We start from the raw sequence: 17,253 nt of genomic DNA, 5'->3' as shown, positions 1-17,253 counted from the left end.
GTCTTTTTCCCAGATCCAAACTCTACTTGGTTCCACAGGCTCAGTAAGCCAGCAGTTTGAGAGCAAAGTGCTCAATTGGGACAATATGGTACTCTGAAGCCTTTAAGAAAAGACAATTCAAGACCTTGTATGTAAGAAGAAAGATATTAAATTCAGTTCTGGAATTAACAGGTAGCTAAGACAAGGCAATACAGGAGAAAAATACTCACTTTCCAGTCCTTGTCAGTACTCTCACTGCAGCATTTTCGATCAACTGAAGGCTTTTCAGGGAGCTTTAGGACATCCTGACAAAAATGAACTACAGTAGTCCAGACTGGAAGTAATAATGAAGATGAATCAATTTTTCAGCGTCACCCTGAGTCAAGATGTTTCTAATTTTAGAAGTCAAATAATTTCATGTTCACTCATACATAAAGATTTACTTTGACAATTACAAATGCAATTCGTTTTTTATTTTAATTTGGTGTTGATTCAAATGAGTCAGACGTCACTTTTCTGTTTTTTTCCTAGGGCAGCCATTAATGCCTTTTCTGCTCTGCTGTGCACAAGTAAGTTTTTTTATTACCTTGAGCATTCCTCAGCTGATGTTTCCATTTTCATCATCACCATCTTCATTACCATCATGTCACAACTGTTTCTCCGGGGACACATTGGCAATGCTTGATTTGTGAGGTCATTTTGTTTTCTTATGATTTTTGTGTCTAATTTCAAGGACCATAAAGATACCTTACACGGCATTTAGTGCAATGAAACTAGATTTAAATAGATATTGCATTTTTTTATGTACTATAGAACTTAACAGGTGGGGATCAGGCTAATATAAACTACTGCTTTCACAAAATAAAAAATAGGGCACTAACAAGAGCTGCATGCTTACTTGAGTTTAAGCTGGTTGACAAAAATGTAAGGCTTATACATTGGGGCAGTTTAGAACACAGCTCTCATATCTGTGGCTTCAAGGTGGAAGAGCCTAAGAGGAAGAGCTTTCCACATGATTCCAAGATAGTGTTTAAGTTATAACTACAGAAGGAATAAGCTAATGCATGATACTGTGCACAAGAACAGAGTCTGCAGAGAGGGATCAAGACAGGCCCATGAATGAGGGTTTAAAATGTTTGGTTAATTGTCACAAATTGACAGAACTTCCAGGAACCATTAAGCAGTTCATTTAAATGCATAAATACAGATGAACAGAACTGCAATTCAACGTTATTACATTTCAGAAGTTATTGTCATTAAAATCTTCTAATCGACAGTTTTGACATATGATCTGTTACTGACATGATCTGAATTTGTTGTTGTTGGCTTTTGGAGGTGTAATAAAAGTATATGTGCATTGCGCAGTGTCATTTTAAAAACTGGAGGTGAAGACTGAATTTACTCTCTCAGCTGTCAAGCTTTTGCTACTATAGTCAAAATTACATTACAAAAAACATTGGAAGTGCAGCTTAAAATTGAAGAAACAGTTTAATGTTTTATTTAAATTGTTTTCAATAAAATGTAGACAAAATAGATTAAAATTTGACAAGGGGTGGACCTCATCGACCCCTTTCATAAAGATGGGAACCACCACCCTGGTCGGCCAATCCAGGGGTACTGCCCCTGATCTCTATGCAACATTGTAGAAGCGTGTCAGCCAAGACAGCCCTACTAGGACTCCTTCTTCAGTTTGGTGGCTCCCCTCACCTCTCCAAACATTTTTTTTACAAATAAATAACTGAAAAGTGGGGTGTGCGTAATTATTCAGCCCCCTGAGTCAATACTTTGTAGAACCACCTTTTGCTGCAATTACAGCTGCCAGTCTTTTAGGGTATGTCTCTACCTTTCCATTGTTGCCCTGGCTTTATGTTTAGGGTCGTTGTCCTGCTGGAAGGTGAACCTCCGCCCCAGTCTCAAGTCTTTTGCAGACTCCAAGAGGTTTTCTTCCAAGATTGCCCTGTATTTGGTTCCATCCATCCGTTTACTGTGTCCCCCACATGGCTTGTGGCAAACTGCAAATGGGACTTCTTATGGTTTTCTGTTAACAATGGCTTTCTTCTTGCCACTCTTCCATAAAGGCCAACTTTGTGCCGTACACGACTAGTAGTTGTCCTATGGACAGATTCTCCCACCTGAGCTGTAGATCTCTGCAGCTCGTCCAGAGTCACCATGGGCCTCTTGGCTGCATTTCTGATCAGCGCTCTCCTTGTTCGGCCTGTGAGTTTACCTGGACGGCCTTGTCTTGGTAGGTTTACAGTTGTGCCATACTCCTTCCATTTCTGAATGATCGCTTGAACAGTGCTCCGTGGGATGTTCAAGGCTTGGGAAATCTTTTTGTAGCCTAAGCCTGCTTTAAATTTCTCAATAACTTTATCCCTGACCTGTCTGGTGTGTTCTTTGGACTTCATGGTGTTGTTGCTCCCAATATTCTCTTAGACAACGGTCGTGTCCAAATTCATGGGCTGCATCCTCCTGAGGACCCAGCCTTCGCGGTCTACGTGGGCCGGGTCCTCAGAAGGTCGGGTAGGCCGGAAGTAAACGGCTGTGGAATTGGACGGTCTAGCCTTCTGATTAGCGTCACCGCTATCTCGGTGGAGTTTAATAAACTCAGCCGTCTGCTCCTTTCTATCTAAAATATAACAGGACACTGGAGTAAATTCTCGACCATCTCACACTTCTGTTTAATCAGTTTTCTGTTTGACGTTTATTCAGCTGTGTGAAAACCAAGGAGGAGGGGGATTAATAAAGTTTTATTTTATCTAATCTAATCTAATAACTTTAATCTCAGCCAAACCGATTTACTCACAAAAACAAAAAAACAAAAACAAAAAAACACTGAAAAAAGCCCAACAATAACATTTTTAGGTTGTCTAAGTGAATTATATATCACGTTTAACCTGAGTAGCGAAAGTCTGCGGTGATCTGAAAATGATGTGCTGGGAGTTGTGCCGTTCTCAGCGGCTTCAGTAACCCTCGAGCTCTCGGCTAGCTATCGAGCTGGTGGGTAACAGACGTCTCCGAAAACGTCGAACCACTTTTGCAGATATGCGATATCTTGATAAACCGAGCAGATATTTGAAGTTTACACACCCACATTCTCGCCTGAAAATATGTTAAAAGTTTATTTTGTGACCCAGAACGATTAATAAGAGTAATTTTAAAACTTAGTAGCGGCCGCCATTGCTGGAAACTGGAGTTTGGCTGGGCCGCGCTACGAATTCTGGGATATGATAGGCCACGAAGGACACACCCGACCCATCCTTCAAATTCGGAGAAAAGGAGGACCCATTTGTCGGCTGCATTCGGAGGAGTCTACGAATTTGGACAGCCTTCGGTGCGTCGCTGTGACGTAATCGGTCTACAAATCCGTCCTCAGGAGGATGCAGCCCATGAATTTGGACACGACCAACCTCTGAGGCCATCACAGAGCAGCTGTATTTGTACTGACATTAGATTACACACAGGTGCACTCTATTTAGTCATTAGCACTCATCAGGCAATGTCTATGGGCAACTGACTGCACTCAGACCAAAGGGAGCTGAATAATTACGCACACCCCACTTTTCAGTTATTTATATGTGAAACATGTTTGGAATCATGTAGGATTTTCGTTCCACTTCTCACGTGTGCACCACTTTGTGTTGGTCTTTCACGTGGAATTCCAATAAAATTGATTCATGTTTCATTCATTAATGTTTCTTTTGGCTGCGTTTCAACTAGCCCCAGATTTATTAATAATATTTATGTGACAATGCAGTTCAAACTATACTACGGAATGACATGAAAGTAATGTGACAAGTAGTTACTTTCTCCAATGAGTAATTAAGTACTCTTTTTAAGTAATGCATTGCAAAATGTAATGCATGTTCTTCAGCAAATGAAAAACCAGACAAAAATATTCAAAATAATCAGCTCAGAATTCATCACTAATTTCCTTGCACAAAAAGGAGGTTTCATGGAAATTTTTGAAGCCTGTACAACCAGCTCCAATGGACCATCACCCATGAAACTCTAATTATGAAAGCCTTTTTAAAGCCTTGGAAAAAGAGAGCAGCAGACATATAGACACATTTTATGCTTGAGCTCAAAGAATACAAGATGCCCTACCATGTGTCGCAGGGGCGACATTTGCAGACAATTCACCTTAAAAGGTAAGTGTGTTGAAGCTAACATAATGTTATGAGCTACTGATGCACTTTTGCCAAGCTATGAAGGAAAAAGCGCTAGTGGTCATCTAAAGTAAACATAACCGATCTGAGAAGTAGCATTAACTTTACATGAGATATGAAAAACTGTAACGCAGTTTTTACAAAAAAAAACAGAACTTTATTTTTATATCTCTTATTCACGTCACAGTTAAGAAAACCTCAAATGACAGCAGCTCTTCTAAGTGATTCTAAGTAGTAACAGGAAAAAGAGGAAGCTACTGTAAAAATTGATAGGATTATGCACAGGATTATCAGTCTGTACTATTAAAGACCAGGATCATGTTCATATGATGGAAACAGAAGTTAGTAAGATGACTGTTCCATAGAAAAGCAAAGAAACCTGATAGACAAACATTACGAAGATGAAATACAAAACTTCAGAAAGAAATAACAAAAAGGTATACAAGTATGTAAACAAGAGAATATACACATGAAGACAAAATAATCCCCAAATGGAATTGACAGATTTTGACAAAATTTTCCAAAATTGTGTCAAAAACAAAATAAATCAATTTAGATTAGGGAAAAGGACAAGTATGTATGTGCTTCACTAACTGCACATTTTGTCATATTACAGTCCTATTCCAAAATGGATTAAATTCCTTTTTCACCTCAAAATTCTACACACAATACCCCTAAATTGGAAAGAGAAAAATGTTTGCTTGACATTTCTGCACACACACACACACACACACACACACACACACACACACACACACACACACACACACACACACACACACACACACACACACACGTGTGTGTGGTTTGTGTTTGTGTTTTGTAAAACCTCTCCTCCTCCATCAGGTTGGAAGGGAAACACTAGTGCACAGCCATTTTCAGATCTCTCCAGAGATTTTCAATTGGGCTCAAGTCTGGGATCTGGCTGGGTCACTCAAAGACATTCACAGAATGGTCCCAAAGCCACTCCTTTGTTATGGTTGTGTGTTTAGGGTCATTTTCCTGTTGGAAGATGAACCTATGCCCCAGTCTGAGCTCTCAGGAGCAGGTTATCATCAAGGATGTCTCTGTACATTCCTGCATAAATTTCCCTTGACCCTGACAAGTCTCCCAGTTCTGGTTGGTGAAAAGAGACATACGCACAGCATGATGCTTCACTGTAGGGATGGTATTGGCCAGGTGACAATTGATGTCTGGTGCAGACATAATGCATGCCATTCAGGCCAAAGATTTCAATTCTTGTTTCATCAGACCAGATAATTTTGTTTCTCATGAACTGAGAACCCTTCAGCTGCCTTTTGGCTAGGCTGTTATGTGTCTTATGGCTTCTGTCTGGCCACACCATCATGGCCTGATTGGCAGAGTGCTGCAGGACAACCATTTTTATAGAGCAATGCTGGATCACTGTCAAAGTGACGATTCGGTTTTTGGTCACCTCCCTGACTAAGGCTCTTCTACTCTGATGGCTCAGATTGTTTGGATAGCCAGATCTAGGAAAAATCCTAGTGGCTCCCAACTTCTTGCATTTATGGTTGATGGAGGCCACTGGGCTCATGGAACTGTCAAAGCTGCAGACATTTTTCTGCATCCTTCCCCAGATCTGTGCTTTGCTAAAATTATTTTTAGAGCTCTACAGACATTTCCTTAAAAGTTATGGCTTACTTTGCTGTAGCTTCAGTACCTGAACAGCGATATATGCAATTTTCTCTGTAAGTGCAGCTGCCAATCAAAAATGATGTTGCGCATCAATTTAACAAATTAAAATCAAACTTATGATAAAGGAGACCCCTCAACATGATGAGAACAACTAATAATAATTGCTGAAACCATCTTTTGGAAAAATTTATCTCAGGAGAACTTTTACTTTGTCCCCGTTCCATCTTCTAATGTCGAGGGTGTGGGGTTTTTGAACAATACTGCAGCCAGACACCAGGGGGCGATAGAGACACTTTTGTGGAGTTGTTGGGTTTTCCATATTTTCTACACCAGTGGTTCTCAAACTAATGATGTGCGATACCACTGATTTCTTTTCCAATCCGATACCAAGTAAAATTCATGGTGGTATCGACAATACTGATCCGATACCGATACTTTGGAGTCACACAAACCACCTGCAACTCAACACCTCAAAGACTAAGGAACTGGTTGTGGACTTCGGGAGGTCCAGAGAAGGTCCACTGCCGGTTCAGATAGACACTAACAAGCTGATCTACAATACGGCAGCAGTGATCAGTGAGATGCTTGGCTACAAGTTGAACAGCCACAAGGGGCAGTACCCTCCATGGAGAAGGAGGCTAGAGGGCAAGATCAAAGTAGCACGGAGGGAGGTTAGCCAACTAACGGAGTTGCAGAAAGGTGCGACAAAGAAGGTGCATAAGAAATACAGCAAGCTGTCCATACCTGAGGCCTTAGAAACTGCCAAGCAAAGACTCACAGCCTTGGCCAGCCGCTTGAGAAGGTACACCAGAGAGATAGAAGGCAGGAGAATAAACCAGCTGTTCTCCACAGAACCAGCAAAGGTGTACTCTCAGTGGCAAGGGAACAATAAGAGAACAGCACCACCAAGGCTGGAGACCGAGCAATACTGGAAGAGCATATGGGAGAAGGACGCAACCCATAACGGCAATGCTCAGTGGCTAGTGGATCTGAGGGCAGACCACAGCAACCTCCCCGAACAGGATCCAGTAACCATCACAGTGGCAGATATCCAAGAAAGGGTCTCCAGTATGAAGAGTTGGACAGCACCAGGGCCCGACATGGTTCACGCCTACTGGCTAAAGAAGCTGACTGCACTCCACGAGCGTCTAGCAGCACAAATGAACCAGCTGCTAGTTAACGAGAGACACCCGGAATGGCTAACCGAAGGTCGGACGGTCCTGATCCCCAAGGACCCCAAGAAGGGACCGGTCCCCTCCAACTACCGACCAATAACCTGCCTCAGTACTACATGGAAGCTCCTGTCAGGCATCATATCGGCTAAGATGAACAGGCACATGGGTCAATACATGAGCGGGACACAGAAAGGAATTGGCAAGAATACCAGAGGCGCAAAACACCAGCTACTGGTAGACAGAACAGTCAGCCGAGACTGCAAGACCAGACTGACCAACCTGTGCACTGCCTGGATTGATTACAAGAAGGCCTATGACTCAATGCCCCACAGCTGGATACTGGAATGCCTAGAATTGTACAAGATCAATGGGACCCTAAGAGCCTTCATCAGGAACTCAATGGGGATGTGGCGTACAACACTAGAGGCCAACTCCAAGCCCATAGCACAAGTCACCATCAAGTGCGGGATCTACCAAGGAGATGCTCTGTCCCCACTGCTGTTCTGCATAGGCCTGAACCCCCTCAGTGAGATCATTAACAAGACTGGCTACGGATACCGACTACGGAACGGAGCAGTTGTCAGCCACCTCCTGTACATGGATGACATCAAGCTGTATGCCAAGAGTGAACGAGACATCGATTCACTGATCCACACTACCAGGCTATACAGCAATGACATTGGAATGTCGTTCGGACTGGAGAAGTGTAGTCGGATGGTAACAAAGAGAGGGAAGGTAGTCAGAACTGAGGGGATTGAACTACCAGAAGGCAACATTGCAGACATAGAGGACAGTTACAAGTACCTGGGGATCCCGCAGGCGAATGGGAACCATGAAGAGGCCGCTAGAAAAGCTGCAACCACCAAGTACCTGCAGAGGGTCAGGCAAGTCCTGAGGAGTCAGCTGAATGGTAAGAACAAGATCCGGGCCATCAACACCTATGCCCTGCCCGTGATCAGGTACCCTGCTGGGGTAATAGGCTGGCCAAAGGAGGAGATAGAAGCCACTGACATAAAGACAAGAAAGCTCCTTACCATGCATGGAGGGTTTCACCCCAAGTCCAGCACCCTGAGGCTGTATGCTAAGCGGAAGGAAGGGGGCCGGGGACTGGTGAGTGTCAGCACCACAGTCCAGGATGAGACAACGAACATCCAAGAATACATTGGGAAGATGGCCCCAACTGACCGAGTGCTCAGTGAATACCTCAGGCAGCAGAAACCCAAGAAAGAGGAGGGAGACGAGGAACCATCATGGAAGGACAGGCCCCTGCACGGTATGTACCACCGGCAGATAGAGGAGGTGGCTGATATCCAGAAATCCTACCAGTGGCTGGACAAAGCTGGACTGAAAGACAGCACAGAGGCACTAATCATGGCAGCACAAGAACAAGCTCTGAGCACAAGATCCATAGAGGCTGGGGTCTATCACACCAGGCAAGACCCCAGGTGCAGGCTGTGTAAAGATGCCCCAGAGACAATCCAGCACATAACAGCAGGGTGCAAGATGCTAGCAGGCAAGGCATACATGGAACGCCATAACCAAGTGGCCGGCATAGTGTACAGGAACATCTGTGCCGAGTATAACCTGGAAGTCCCGAGGTCAAAATGGGAGATGCCCCCAAGGGTGGTGGAGAATGACCGAGCTAAGATCCTGTGGGACTTCCAGATACAGACGGACAAAATGGTGGTGGCTAACCAACCGGACATAGTGGTGGTAGATAAACAGAAGAAGACGGCCGTAGTGATCGATGTAGCAGTTCCGAATGACAGCAATATCAGGAAGAAGGAACACGAGAAGCTGGAGAAATACCAAGGGCTCAGAGAAGAGCTCGAGAGGATGTGGAGGGTGAAGGTAACGGTGGTCCCCGTGGTAATCGGAGCACTAGGTGCGGTGACTCCCAAGCTAGGCGAGTGGCTCCAGCAGATCCCGGGAACAACATCGGAGATCTCTGTCCAGAAGAGCGCAGTCCTGGGAACAGCTAAGATACTGTGCAGGACCCTCAAGCTCCCAGGCCTCTGGTAGAGGACCCGAGCTTGAAGGATAAACCGCCCGCAGGGGCGTGCTGGGTGTTTATATATATATATATATATATATATATATAACAATTCTGTAACTGTAACTTCGGTCGTTGCTGTGCTTTTTTTTGGAAGTCGAATTTCCCAGAGGAACCCACCCGAGGGATTAATAAAGTTCTATCTTATCTTATCTTATCTTATCTTTGTACAAAAATGTATTTTATTTATTGTATCTTTTATTGTATCTCAAATGATAGCGTCATCATGATTACAGGACATCAGATTACTTATTCTTATCACTTAATAATGCAGAATTCATCATATAGAAATAAAAAAAACTGAAGTCGTGCGCTATTTGGACTCCGCGAGAGATGTCTGTCTCCCCCTAGCAGCACCTGTCCCTGTCCACTCCTCCTCTTCAGTTCGCCTCAACATACGCTCGTCATAATCTGTGATATGATTTACTCTGAGGTGTTTGAGAAGGTTAGTGGTGTTGCCACAACACCTCACTGTCTTGCCACATGTATCGCAAACTACGTCTCAGCTGTTTGGAGGTAAAACACGTCCACACATGACTCCATTTACGCTCAGCCATTGTTGTGAATGCGCACGCCAAGGGGCTGCGACACATTTATACAGCCGTATTTTGCACATGACTATGGAAGGCAGAAGAGAAAGTAGTTCCTTCCAACGTAGACAATCCGAATGATATAGTTTCTTTCCGCTCTGTTCCTGTTAATGATAAACTACAAATTTACCCTAAATTACTAAAATATCGATATTTTAATGTGAGAATCGATTCTAGAACATAAATGACTGGTATCGAAGGAATCGATATTTCAGTATTGATCCGCACATCACTATCTCAAACCTTTCACAATGAGTACCACCTCATAAAATATGTGGATCTTGAAGTACCACCCTTATGACCAACATTAAAGTACAGTAGTAGAGGCCTATTTAACACCACATACAGTTTACATGTGGTGTCACTTATATGAATGTTATTTATTTTAACTGTCATAAACAGGATGTGACAAGTGATAATAATAACAGCTGTACTGCATTAAAACATTCACAGCAGGTAGATTATCCAGTCTCCAAGTGATGATGTATGAATCCTGCTTCCGGGTCCAAACTACTCTGCATTTATCAAGGCTGTTGTGTTTTTAACATGTTTTAATGCTTTATATTTTGTTCTATTTAATCTGAACAAGACCCTAAAAAAGGCAGTGATTAGATTAGATTAGATTAGATAGAACTTTATTAATCCCTCGGGTGGGTTCCTCTGGGAAATTCGATTTCCAAAAAAGCACAGCACCGACAGAAGTTACAGAGTTAAAGAATATTATATATGTATATATATATATATATATATATATATATATATATATATATAATATGCCTGGCATTGTCCATAATGTCCATCAGTTTCTTTAATGTCCTTTTCTCTGCCACTGTCACCAGAGTGTCCAGCTTCATGCCGACCACAGAGCTAGCCCTCCTGATCAGTTTCTCCAGCCTGGATGAGTCCTTCTTTGCTGTGCTGCTCCCCCAGCACACCACAGCATAGAAAAGTACTCCAGCAACCACCGACTGGTAAAACATCCTCAGGAGCTTCCTGCAGATGTTAAAAGACCTCAGCCTCCTGAGGAAGTACAGTCGGCTTTGGGCTTTTTTATACAGGTGCTCTGTGTTGCATGACCAGTCCAGTTTATTGTCCACCCACAGCCCGAGGTACTTGTACTTGTTGACCACCTCCACCTCCTCCCCCTCTATCTGAACCGGCAGTGGACCTGCTCTAGACCTCCCGAAGTCCACAACCAGTTCCTTAGTCTTTGAGGTGTTGAGTTGCAGGTGGTTTGTGTGACTCCATGCGACAAAGTTCCTCACCAGACTTCTGTACTCCTCTTCCTGATCATCCCAGATACACCCCACGATGGCCGTGTCATCTGCAAACTTCTGAATGTGGCATAATTCAGAGTTGTAGCAGAAGTCAGAGGTGTACAGGGTGAAGAGAAGAGGGGACAGCACAGTTCCCTGTGGTGCTCCTGTGCTGCTGACCACTGTGTCAGACGTGATGTCCTTCAGCCTGACGTACTGTGGTCTGTCGGTGAGGTAGTCGGAGATCCAAGCCACCAGGCAGGGGTCCACCTCCATCCTGTTCAGTTTTTCCTGAAGCATACAGGGCCGGATGGTATTAAAGGCACTGGAAAAGTCAAGAAACAGGATCCTGACCGTGCCTTTTCCCCCATCCAGGTGTGAGTGGGCTCTGTGTAGGAGGTACAGGATGGCATCCTCCACTCCGACACCCGCCTTGTATGCAAACTGTAGTGGGTCCTGGGCATGTTGTACCTGTGGTCGGAGGAGGTTGAGGAAGAGCCGCTCTAGAGTCTTCATAAGATGTGACGTCAGTGCCACCGGTCGGAAGTCATTCAGCTCATTGGGCCGGTTCTTTTTGGGGACCGGGATGATGCAGGATGTCTTCCATAGGGCGGGCACTCTCCCCAGTCGCAGACTGAGGTTGAAGACTCGTTGTAGCGGCTCCCCAAGTTCAGCAGCACACGCCTTTAGCATCCTAGGACACACCTTGTCTGGGCCTGCTGCCTTTCTGGGGCGAAGCTTCCTCAGTTGCCTCCTGACCTGATCCACTGTGACACTGGGAGATGTTTGGGAGGAGGGGAGGGGGGGAGATGTCTTGCTGCTGAGAGAGGGATTGGAGGAGGGGGGTGTCATGGTGTCAGGAAGGGGGGGAAGCGAGGGAGGTAGGAGAGTGGGGATTGGACTCTGTAGTGAAGGTGAGGGTGAGGGTGGGGGGGTTGTGGGCTGGTCAAACCTGTTGAAGAAGTTGTTGAGTTCGTTTGCCTTCTCCACAGTCCCCCCCACTGTGCTTTTCTTGGTGTTGTGGCCTGTGATGGTTTTCACACCATTCCAGACCTCCCTCATATTGTTCCTCTCCAACTTCTGCTCCACCTTCCTCCTGTAGGTGTCCTTTGCTTCCCTCAGGCAGCGTTTCACCTCCCGCTGTGCTGCTTTCATCTCCTCCTTCACTTTGCTCCTGAAAGCCTTCTTCTTCATGTTGAGGACAGCTTTGACTTCCTGTGTTACCCACGGTTTGTTATTAGGATAACACCGTACCGTCTTAGCAGGGGCGACTGTGTCCACACAAAAGTTGAGATAGTCTGTAAGACAGTGTGTCGCCCCCTCTATGTCCTCACCATGTGGGCTCAGGAGCACATCCCAGTCTGTGGTGTCATAACAGTCCCTCAGAGCATCCTCCTATTAATTTTTTCTGGGGTCCATCTCCGGATGGAGCGCGTTGTGACCGGCTGCCTTTGGACGAGGGGTGTGTATTGTGGCTGTAGGTAAACCAGGTTGTGGTCTGACTTCCCTAGTGGGGGGAGGGGGGTGGCTCTGTATGCATCTCTCACATTAGCATACAGTAGGTCAATTGTCCTGTTGCTCCTTGTGGGACAATTCACAAACTGGTGAAAAGCAGCCAGAGTAGAGTCCAGTGTGGCATGGTTAAAGTCTCCAGATATAATAATGAAAGCCTCGGGGTTTTGTGTCTGAAGTCTTGCTGTGACTGTGTGTATTTTCTCACAGGCAGCTGTTGCGTCGGCCCTCGGAGGGATGTAAACACACACACAGATCACATTACTGAACTCCCGAGGTAGATAATATGGCCGCAAGCTGACAGCTAGCAGCTCCAGGTCCGGACGGCATACCGAAACTTTAACGGAGACGTGTCCAGGGTTCACTGTCGGCCTCTGACGGTTTTTATTAACACTGTTTATTTTAAAGCCCAGTTTTTAAAACCTTACAATGTAACTACAGCCCAGCCCATGCAGCAGTATATTAATGACTAACCTCGTATTGTGATGAATTATCTCAGTTGTTCTCCTGACTGAAGTTTGGTCCGTTTACATCATCCCGACATGCGATTGCATTTGTCCCTAACCATCGGGAACTGTTATCGAGTGGAAAATAGTTAGTGTTCATGCTCCAGCTTCACTGTGCTAATGTGCTTATATTAAGCTAACCATAGCTGTGTAGCTAGCCACCACGCAGGACATCGTTTTATACCAGCTAGCCCAACTTCAGTAACCCTACAAACGTCACTGCTGTTTAGTTTCCATTTATGAAGTGATAACAGAGCTGTACGTTTTAATTTGTCAGAAATCCCTCAAGCAGAAAATGGTATATTATTTAATCATAAAAATTTTATTGGAGACTTCCCACGTACCACTAGAGGGAGCCCGTGTACCACAGTTTGAGAACCACTGTTCTACACGATCACATTGACATGGATATAGAATAGATCACAAATAACATGGCATGAGACAACTTGCTCACTAGTGAACAGCAAGAGCTTCTGCTGCCTTTTGCAATGGATACAGAAACTCTTCAGAATGACATTATATCTCTGGCGGTTCATTATCCTCTTTGGTCTGCTCAGCCACTTTGCCAACTTTTAAGGTCTTTATGGCAAGCACACTAGCCATCACAATTTTTCCACTCTTGTGCATAAAATGAAGGCTCCCTCTTTTTTGAACTTGAATTTGTGCTAAACACTTGTTGACATGACTGATGACACTATACAGGAACTGCTGAAACAGGAGTAAGAGTATGTGGTTCAATCCATTCAGTCACATTCACAAAGTGAGGATCAGTCTGAAGATAATGGACAAAGAATAGGAAGGAACCCTGACCCTAACCCAGTTATTAACAATTCAGATTACTACTGTAAGAAAATCCAAAACTGGTTATCTGTTACTGATGTTAAATAAATCTAATGATGTAATCTTTTGATGCCCAGTTTAATTTATGATGATGTACAATTGAGTTTTGTTAAATGTCTTACATTTCAAAGTAAGTTATGGCAAAACTATTAGCAAACTTTCATGAACCATTGAGAAGCTCCATAATCTGCTGTTTGTGGGAGGAGGCGGGGGTGTCAGTTCAATCCATTACAGTCAAATGGTTGTTGATATGAAGAAAATTAAAATAACAAAAAGCATAAAAGTGGATATTTCGCTGATTGATTTACAATTTGTAAGTAAAAATGGCTTTTTCACATTTTTATTTAAAAGATACACACTGAAATGTTTTACAGTGAGACCAGACCCATGGCTTGGGTGACATCCATAAAAAATTCAACCTGCAGTTGACAGAGAGGGAAGACGGTAAGATTTTTAGATTAGATTCAATACAATTTACTCAACTTCTTGTTCACTGATGAGATAAAAGCTGAACTTTTTGAAAGATTTGACTGTGTTACATTGACATTAAATTATCACAGTATTTCATGAAAAGAATATCGTACCAACAGTGAAACATGGTTGTGGTAGTGTGAGGGTCTGGAGCTGCTTTGCTGCTTCAGGACCTGGATGACTTTCTGTAATTGATAAACTATGAACTCTAATCCATCAGTCCATCAGTTCATGTCCTGAAGCAAGACGTTAATCTAAAACACACCAACTAGCCCACCTCTAAATGACTCAATAATAATAATAATAATAATAATAATAATAATTTTGGACAACAACAAGTCTTCCAATTCATGCTTGAAACCCCTCCACTGTGGCTGAATTAAGAAGAGTGGGCCCAAATTCCTTCTCAGTGATGTGAAAAATTAATTGGCAGTTATGACACTTGATGGCACCTCCTGCTTTAGATCCAGTTATCAACAGTATTATTCCCTTAATTTTTAAATCCGAATGAAAATTTAGAACAGTGTTCTGGCAAAACATCTTATTAAACTTATTAATTTATTTAACTTCAGCCAGGATAAGTCACTAGAAGCTAAAGACTGCCACTTCTACGACTAAAGTCATTTGACTACTGTTGCTGACAGAACAATCTGGTGGAGAGTTTGATGTGGATGTAGCTTTAAGTACTCCACGTACTGATAAAGTAACAGTCAGGTGCCAGCCAGCGTTCAGTGGGAAAGCAGAGTAGAGCCATATTTGTTCTTGATGGTAATGTTATGTGGCCCTCTTAAAGCTTTGCAGAAGGTAAGGTTTTATTATCTGTGAATAAAAACAGAAACCAAGACAGACAATACCTGTAACCAGGTCATTGATTTATTTCTCTATCTAATGAGTCAAGATGAAAACTAGACAGAAGAATAGTAACAGATTGCAGGTCTATGGCATTGTCATAACAGCACTGAAGGGTGATCTTTGCTAAATACCTCCCTGAGACAATGCATCAGGGGCTGATAAAAGGGTAGGAGGCTTTTCAGCTGGTGAGTCCCACTGATTGCTGAAATTCAGACTGGAAACAAGTATTATTCTCCTAAAACTAGAGTTAACTAGAGTTAATAAAGTAAGTGTGCACTTGCTTTTCTAAAGACGATAATGGCTCTACACAATCAAAGACCCTTCGCCTAATCAGAGAAATGAACCAGTGGAGTGATATATACAGTGCCCTTGATAATGTTTGGGACAGAAAAACATGTTTTGAAGTTTTGTCTTTGTAAACCACCACAGTAGATGTAAATCAACATGATTGAAGTGCAGACTTTCAGCTTTAATTGAAAGGGTTTTACAAAATCTTTGCATGAACTAACATCCACTCACATCCTGGGCCATTTGACCTCAGTAAATTACATGATAGGATTGGGCAAGGTTTCACAATGGGTCCACCTAAAACCTTGGCTGACTGTGACCCACACCTGTTTTCACACATTGGCTTGTGCGATTAGGTAGAGGGTGAATAGGGAGTCCATGACCCTCTTGTGGACACTTCCATAGGGCTTAAAATCTGGGACTTTCCACCAATTGCACTTAGAACTGAAGAAGCTTCTTGGATGAGAGGTGAAATGTCTTCAAGAAAACTTAAAGAAATCCAGACGCTTTTCTTTCCAAGCTCCTTAGACTACAATGACCTGGATGACTGAGAACCTTTACACACAACCCAGTGAGTTTTTTATGGGCAAATGCCCTGTATATGGGGTCAATGTCAGCTGAACCAGCTCAACCTAATGAAAAGTACATTTCAATAATGATTTCTATAATACTAGTTAACAGTAGTATTATGGACAGACATTACCATATCAAGTCCGTGTTCCTGTGTTCTGTTACTTTGTGTTTTATTTTGATAGTCTGTCGTCTCATGTGCATTATGCTCAGATTGGCTTTCCTTGTCTCATTCTTTAGATTCAGTTTAGCTGAGTGTATTTTCCCCGCGTGTTTCCACTTCCCAAATTACCCTCCTATGCATATCATATATTATGTCAGTGTTTCTTTGTCAAGGCATCTGTTTTCCTTCCCCAGTGTTTCTCAGCCCTAGTGAGGTTTTTAGTTTCTGCAGCTTTCAGTTCCTAGTCTAGCCTTTATCGATCTGCGGGATCGATAAAGGGACAAAAAAAAGGAAACAAAAAAAGTAAATGGCCACAATTTAGACTTTAATTACGTTATATTTTATAAGTGGTTTAGCAGCAACAGTAATGTGACGCAAAAGCAATTTGACAAACTTAAATGTTATTAAATATATGTATTGTTTTACAGTCAATGGCCACCTAATGTCTAGAACCCATGGAAACCAAATCTCTCTTGAGATGCTTTGCTCGTGGGCCTCTGTCTTCAGTTTTATATTCAGTAACTGAAACGTATGCTCTGTATGGTTCAAGTGACTAAATTGGCAATTGGAGAATATTCTCTTTTCTTTCCTTGTCGTAAATGCCCTTCATTTGTATTCATGATGGCATTTTTGATTGAAGACTTTTTCAGTGATATACAGTGGGGCAAAAAAGTATTTAGTCAGCCACCGATTGTGCAAGTTCCCCCACTTAAAATGATGACAGAGGTCAGTAATTTGCACCAGAGGTACACTTCAACTGTGAGAGACAGAATGTGAAAAAAAAATCCATGAATCCACATGGTAGGATTTGTAAAGAAATTATTCGTAAATCAGGGTGGAAAATAAGTATTTGGTCAATAACAAAAATACAACTCAATACTTTGTAACATAACCTTTGTTGGCAATAACAGAGGTCAAACGTTTACTATAGGTCTTTACCAGGTTTGCACACACAGCAGCTGGTATTTTGGCCCATTCCTCCATGCAGATCTTCTCGAGAGCAGTGATGTTTTGGGGCTGTCGCCGAGCAACACGGACTTTCAACTCCCGCCACAGATTTTCTATGGGGTTGAGGTCTGGAGACTGGCTAGGCCACTCCAGGACTTTCAAATGCTTCTTACGGAGCCACTCCTTTGTTGCCCGGGCGGTGTGTTTTGGATCATTGTCATGTTG

The 17,253-nt window shown here is 43.1% G+C and overlaps 1 protein-coding gene across 2 annotated transcripts in view; it reads left to right on the top strand.

The window, feature by feature from the left end:
- The window catches only part of agbl1 (AGBL carboxypeptidase 1), an 82,077-nt gene that overhangs the window by 23,796 nt on the left and 41,028 nt on the right, over positions 1-17,253 (top strand). For both annotated transcript variants that reach the window (XM_024803047.2, XM_024803046.2), the window contains exon 7: positions 511-548. In XM_024803047.2, the coding sequence (XP_024658815.2) occupies positions 511-548 (38 nt within the window). The remainder of the gene's footprint in view (positions 1-510; positions 549-17,253) is intronic.

This window comes from Maylandia zebra, linkage group LG7, assembly GCF_041146795.1.
Source record: "Maylandia zebra isolate NMK-2024a linkage group LG7, Mzebra_GT3a, whole genome shotgun sequence".
NCBI lineage: Eukaryota > Metazoa > Chordata > Actinopteri > Cichliformes > Cichlidae > Maylandia > Maylandia zebra.
This window is presented reverse-complemented; position numbering and strand designations above follow the sequence as displayed.